The following is a 6,894-nucleotide window of genomic DNA, read 5'->3' on the forward strand; positions in this document are numbered from 1 at the left end:
TAAACCAACTAATCAGCAATGGTGTATCGATATTATATGGTTTTTTTTATCCCTAAAATATTGACATCTGAAACGTTCCGAGTTTCACAACAAGACACTTAAACACAACCTTGGTGCCTTAAAATAATTCATTTATTTACGGACCTCTATATAATAGCTTCACATCTAATGTACATTTCATCCACATTTAACATAATAAACCATTTAATGAAATGTTTTTGTTTCTGCGTTTGCCCTTTTTGGAGTGAAAGGCTGCTGTGCGTCAAGTGGGACATTCTCATGTGTCTTCAGGATATAAGCTTTGAGGTAGATTGAGTCAACAACAAAGAACATATTATTACACATATTTAACATTTGTTCAGCCGCTAAAAATATATGTTTATGCCTCAATATGGCTTCACACAAAAAGTCAATGTTTATTATGGTCAATTAAATTACTGCTATTTGGTTAATGAACTTTGACCCAGATTTGCCATAATATATTTTGCATTTACCTTTAAAATCAATAACCAGTCGTTCCTGACTTATGAAACAAAGTTTTCGTTCCAACACAAATTTTGTAACCATTGGATAATAATAAAAAAATCAAGAAAAGCATCAAATTATTTTGCAAAAAAAATACAGTAAAATGTGATGCAGCATTAACAAAAATGCAAAAGCAACAACAAACAAAATCTGCACCTGGAAAAAAATAATTTAAATTTCTCATTTTACAACATATACTGATGCACTTCCACGCCACTTTATTCCATAATTTAAACTTAGTGTCAAATATAGTTTTTGCAATGGATGTTTGCGACACCAAGACGACAACATGGAGGGGATAAATATTATACATTTAATAAACACCAGAAGAAGAGGGAAAAAGTCTTTTGTCTTTACTTTTTTCTGCGGGATCCAACAGATGATGCGTTCGCGTACAGTCAAGTGGTTTTGTCTGTTTTTGGGTTTTTTACGTTATTGGTTGAGCTCCAGAGCCCAAACTTGCTGTGGCCACCCGGTCCTGCCCTTTACCTTCTTCTCGGCACCGAAGGAGTCCTGTGGGCCTTCATTCTGTGGAAAACACCAAAAACCACAATCATAGTCCCACGTGATTTTTTTTACTGACAAAATAAACATTTTTTTACCTGCACGGCCGCAAACGTTCTATCAAATGTTATATGCAAGAAATTATTTTTATTTTACATAAATTAATTTATCTTACAATTGCATTATGTTATTAGTTTAGCGTATAGTATAGGGGGAAAAAGTAAAGAACATGCACGAAAATATCAAAATTATAAGACTATTTTTTATTAACTAATTTTGACATCTTAGTGGAAATTGGTGTTTTTCTTTTTTTTTTTTGGAATGAAACTACACAAATTTCATTTTTTTTAAAACAATTAAACAGTTTAAGTTACAGTCTCGCTTTATACTGTAAATATATATTACAAATTAAAATAAAGTTTACTAAAAAATAAAACAACATCCACAGTTTTATTAGTTTCCATAAATGCATTGCAGTCTGAATTGGAATTTTGTAGCAACGGTAAATTTAAATAATCTTGTTGAAGACTTGCTGAAAAATGTTTGTAACATTTGATCAAGTTCTTTATAAATTTCCTAATGATTAAGGAATACATCTGCCAATTATAGAACACGTCAGTTGTAACACGGAACTTCCTTTAAAAATCTGCTAATTTAAAGACCACTACCATGTAATACCAGAGGTCCTTAATACATCTGCTATTATAGAACACCGTCAATTGTAACGCCAGACTTCCTTTAAAAATCTGCTAATTTAAGGAACACTACCATGTAATACCAGACGTCCTTTATAATTCTGCTAATTAATTAACACCGTCAATTGTAATGCCAGATTTCCTTTAAAAATCTGCTAATTTAAGGAACACTACCATGTAATACCAGACGTCCTTAATACATCTGCTATTATAGAACACCGTCCATTGTAATGCCAGACTTCCTTTAAAAATCTGCTAATTTAAGAAACACTACCATATAATACCAGACGTCCTTTGTAATTCTGCTAATTAATGAACACAGTCAATGGTAATGCCAGACTTCCTTTAAAAATCTGCTAATTTAAGGAACACTACCATGTAATACCAGAAGTTCTTTATAATTCTGCTAATTAATGAACACAGTCAATGGTAATGCCAGACCTCCTTTAAAAATCTGCTAATTTAAGGAACACTACCATGTAATACCAAAAGTTCTTTATAATTCTGCTAATTAATGAACACAGTCAATGGTAATGCCAGACTTCCTTTAAAAATCTGCTAATTTAAGGAACACTACCATGTAATACCAGAAGTTATTTATAATTCTGCTAATTAATGAACACAGTCAATGGTAATGCCAGGCTTCCTTTAAAAATCTGCTAATTTAAGGAACACTACTATGTAATACCAGACGTCCTTAATACATCTGCTATTATAGAACCCCGCCCATTGTAATGCCAGACTTCCTTTAAAAATCTGCTAATTTAAGGAACATTACCATGTAATACCAGACGTCCTTTATAATACTGCTAATTAATTAACACCGTCAATGGAAATGCCAGACTTCCTTTAAAAATCTGCTAATTTAAGGAACACTAACATGTAATACCAGACGTCCTTAATAAAACTGCTATTATAGAACACCGTCCATTGTAATGCCAGACTTCCTTTAAAAATCTGCTAATTTAAGGAACACTAACATGTAACACCAGACGTCCTTAATATATCTGCTATTATAGAACACCGTCAATTGTAATACCAGAGTTCCTTTAAAAATCTGCTAATTTAAGGACCACTACCATGTAATACCAGACGTCCTTTATAATTCTGCTAATTAATGAACACCGTCAATTGTAACGCCAGACTTCCTTTAAAAATCTGCTAATTTAAGGAAGACCCTCACTTAAAAAGTTATTAATCGAAAAAAGCAATGCTTTTTTTTAACATGTGGATCTTACAAACGTCCTAACTTACCAGCTCTCTCTTCCTTTTCAGATCCCGGTTCTCAAATTTCTTAATTTCGGCCTTAAAGCCCTCAGTCTCTCCAGAGTCCTTGGCCAGGACGTCCATCAGGTAGGCGATGTAACTTGTGGCCAAGCGTAACGTTTTTATTTTGGACAGTTTGGTGTCCGCCGGTACGTTGGGGATACACTCCCGCAGCTCGGCGAACGCCGTGTTGATGCTCTCCGTCCTCCGGCGCTCCTTCTTGGGCCCCGACGCTCGCCGCTTCGCCATCCCCGCCTGGAGGCTCTCCAGGCGGGCATCGTGCGCCGCGGCCGGCGCCAGCTCCCCGGCCGCGTAGGGAGCCTGGATCTGGAAGTCCGGCGGCACCTCGCCGTGGTTGAGCACCCAGCTCTGGAAGTAAGGCGCGTCCTGGTGGCAGCGCTGCACGAACGGGAAAGGTTCGTGCATGAGGTGGTGGTGGTGCTGGTAGCCCCCGATCAGGTTCATGTCGGCCGGGCTGATGCTGCTGCCGCTCTCCGTGGGTGTCGCTGGGTGGAGGACGCACGGCCAGCGGAAGTCATTCACCACTCACTCAGGTATTTATCCAACTTGAATACCCTTTTTACATCTCTAATTTGAAAACACACGCAAACCAAAAGTTCATAAATCCCCCCCCAAAAAATGTCGCTTGAGCTCCACTTTTTCTTGGCGATCCTGCAGCGATTAGCCCGAGAAATTTGACCCCGGCGAAGGTGCGAGGGCCCCCAGGTTTATATCATGTTGCGCGTCAGCCTGGTGCGGAGGCAACCAATGGGGAGGGAGAGTGCGCCTTTGGGGTGGGAGGAGTCGCGCGTATTTGGGACTCAAGTGGAAGCTGCAGCGTGGAGGCCGGGCTTTTACGCACTGCTTTTACGCACAAAAAAATGGGGGTTCAACCTGCACCTTGCTTTTGACATTAGACTTTTGATAAAAATCTGAATAAAAAATGATTTAGGACTTTTTTTTTGGCAGACTTTATATTTGATTCGTGTGGTTATTCCATCAATATTGGTCATAATAATCAATTATCACACAAAATAGGGACCACTTTTGTCCATGCTAAAAAGATCAATGCTATAACTACTTGAAGAAAACACGGATTATGTGCTACTATAGTGTAGAATCTAATAATAGTTCATGTTAATAATCAAGTCATTAAATTTTTGGAATATGCAAAGGGCTGAACATGGCACCTGCGTGCAGGTCAGCACTTAAAATGGGTTATGGTAAAATGGGTTATATACTTGTATAGCGCTTTTCTACCTTCAAAGTACTCAAAGCGCTTTGACACTATTTCCACATTCACCCATTCACACACACATTCACACACTGATGGCCATGCAAGGCCCTAACCACGACCCATCAGGAGCAAGGGTGCAGTGTCTTGCTCAAGGACACAACGGACGTGACTAGGTTGGTAGAAGCTGGGGATCGAACCAGGAACCCTCAGGTTGCTGGCACTGCCACTCTCCCAAACGCGCCATATATTATATTTGATCCGTATGGTTATTCCATCGATATTGGTCATAATAATCAATTACTACACAAAAAAGGTACCACTTTTGTCCATCCTAAAAAGGTCAATGCTAAACTACTTGAAGAAAACACGGATTATGTGTTATTATAGTGTAAAATCTAATAAAAGTTCATGTTAATAATCAAGTCATTACATTTTTGGAATATGCGAAGGGCTTAAAATGGCACCTGCGTGCAGGTCAGCTCCTCCCTTCCTGTAGGTTATGGAAAGTGTCAAAATATGTTTACACACAGAAAAAAACAACAAAATAATAATTGATTTATGCACGGCAGCATAAATTAATTTATACATAAAAATATACATCATAATATACATTATAATAATAATGAAGTGGACTTGTTGCCCTTTGATTCAAAAGTTACACTTTTAACACCAATATTATTACAGTATAGTCAATATATAATACTATTTAGACCAAGGTCTCGAAACTACGGCCCACGGGCCGGATCCAGCCCGCCGGTGTCCAAAATCCGGGCCGTGGGAAACCAAGTTTCCATCCATCCATTTTCTACCGCTTGTCCCTTTTGGGGTCGTGGGGGGGTGCTGAAGCCTATTTCAGCTGCATTCGGGCGGTATAGGCGGGGGACACCCTGGACAAGTCGCCACCTCATCGCAGGGCCAAAGACTGAAATGTATGCATGTTTTAAATATAAGTAACCTCAATCGATTTTTACGACCTTTCAAAATCATATTTAAGACCTTGTATGAGATTTTAGGATCATTTTAGACATTTTAAGGCCTTCAATTCAAATGATTGCATTTAAGACTTTTTTTTTAGACTTTTTAAGACCCTGCAGATACCCTGAGGCAGTGAAAGTCAAAGTTGAACTTTTTTAAGCAATACACACTATCATTATAAATAGAGATGCCGATAAATGCTTGAGAATGTAATATCGGAAATTATCGGTATCGTTTTTTTTAGTTTTTTTTTATTAAATCAACATAAAAAAACACAAAATACACTTACAATTGTACACCAACCCAAAAAACCTCCCTCCCCCATTTACACTCATTCACACAAAAGGGTTGTTTCTTTCTGTTATTAATATTCTGGTTCCTACATTATATATCAATATATATCAATACAGTCTGCAAGGGATACAGTCCGTAAGCACACATGATTGTGCGTGCAGCTGGTCCACTAATAGTACTAACCTTTAACAGTTAATTTGACTAATTTCCATTAATTACTAGTTTCTATGTAACTGTTTTTATATTGTTTTACTTTCTTTTTTATTCAAGAAAATGTTTTTAATTTATTTATCTTTTTTTTTTTTAAAAAGGACCTTATCTTCACCATACCTGGTTGTCCAAATTAGGCATAACAATGTGTTAATTCCACGACTGTACATATTGGTATCGGTTGATATCGGTATCGGTAATTAAGGGTTTGGTCAATATTGGAATATCGGATATCGGCAAAAAGCCATTATCGGACATCCCTAATTATATAGCACTTACTCAATATAAGATGCAAAAAGTAAACACTGCCGACTAGCGGCCAAAATAAAGAACTGCGTGGGGAAGGAGTTCAATAAAAGCACATTTACAGTATTACACATACCTAAGTAAAAAAAAAAAAAATTGTATTTTTTTCTGTCCTTTCTAATCCATTATATATATATATATATATATATATATATATATATATATATATATATATATATATATATATATATATATATATATATATATATATATATATATATATATATATATTAAAGATTAAGATTTAGATTAAAGTACCAATGATTGTCACACACACACACTAGGTGTGGTGAAATTTGTCCTCTGCATTTGTCCCATCCCCTTGGGGAGCAGTGGGCAGCAGCGGCGCCGCGCCCGGGAAATATATATATATATATATATATATATATATATATATATATATATATATATATATATATATATATATACATACATACATACACACATACATACATACATATACACATACATACATACATATATATATATATATATATATATATATATATATATATATATATATATATATATATATATATATATATATATATATATATATATATATGTATATATATATATGTATATATATATATATATATATATATATATATATATATATATATATATATATATATATATATATATATATATATATATATATATATATATATATATATATATACACACACACACAGCCAGGGGCGCCGCTAGGGATTTTGGGCCCCATGAAAAGAATCTTTACAGGGCCCCCAACACAGCGGCAACATTTTTTGATGCATGTATTGTTACCAGGACATGGAAAATAAAACATGTGTGATTATATGTTAGTTAATAACTTAGTGTCATTATTTTTTCTTTATTATAATTTCATCATCATTAGGG

At 35.6% G+C, this 6,894-nt stretch overlaps 1 protein-coding gene across 1 annotated transcript; it reads right to left on the bottom strand.

Annotated features, from left to right (window-relative positions):
* Positions 1-124: 124 nt before the first annotated feature.
* On the bottom strand, positions 125-3,682 carry LOC133649838 (heart- and neural crest derivatives-expressed protein 1-like). Its single transcript, XM_062046514.1, has 2 exons — positions 2,979-3,682; positions 125-1,053 (listed from the first exon to the last, which is right to left on the bottom strand). The coding sequence occupies exons 1-2, from the start codon at positions 3,453-3,455 to the stop codon at positions 958-960; spliced, it is 573 nt and encodes a 190-aa protein (XP_061902498.1). The 5' UTR covers positions 3,456-3,682; the 3' UTR covers positions 125-957.
* Between the last annotated feature and the right edge of the window lie 3,212 nt (positions 3,683-6,894).

Source organism: Entelurus aequoreus, linkage group LG05, assembly GCF_033978785.1.
Source record: "Entelurus aequoreus isolate RoL-2023_Sb linkage group LG05, RoL_Eaeq_v1.1, whole genome shotgun sequence".
NCBI lineage: Eukaryota > Metazoa > Chordata > Actinopteri > Syngnathiformes > Syngnathidae > Entelurus > Entelurus aequoreus.

Coding starts and splice junctions, on each gene's coding strand:
- LOC133649838 (XM_062046514.1), bottom strand. CDS start 3,455: ATGAACCTGATCGGGGGCTACCAGCACCACCACCACCTCATGCACGAA. Junction 1,054..2,978: donor TGAAAAGGAAGAGAGAGCTG/GTAAGTTAGGAC, acceptor TGTTTTCCACAG/AATGAAGGCCCACAGGACTC.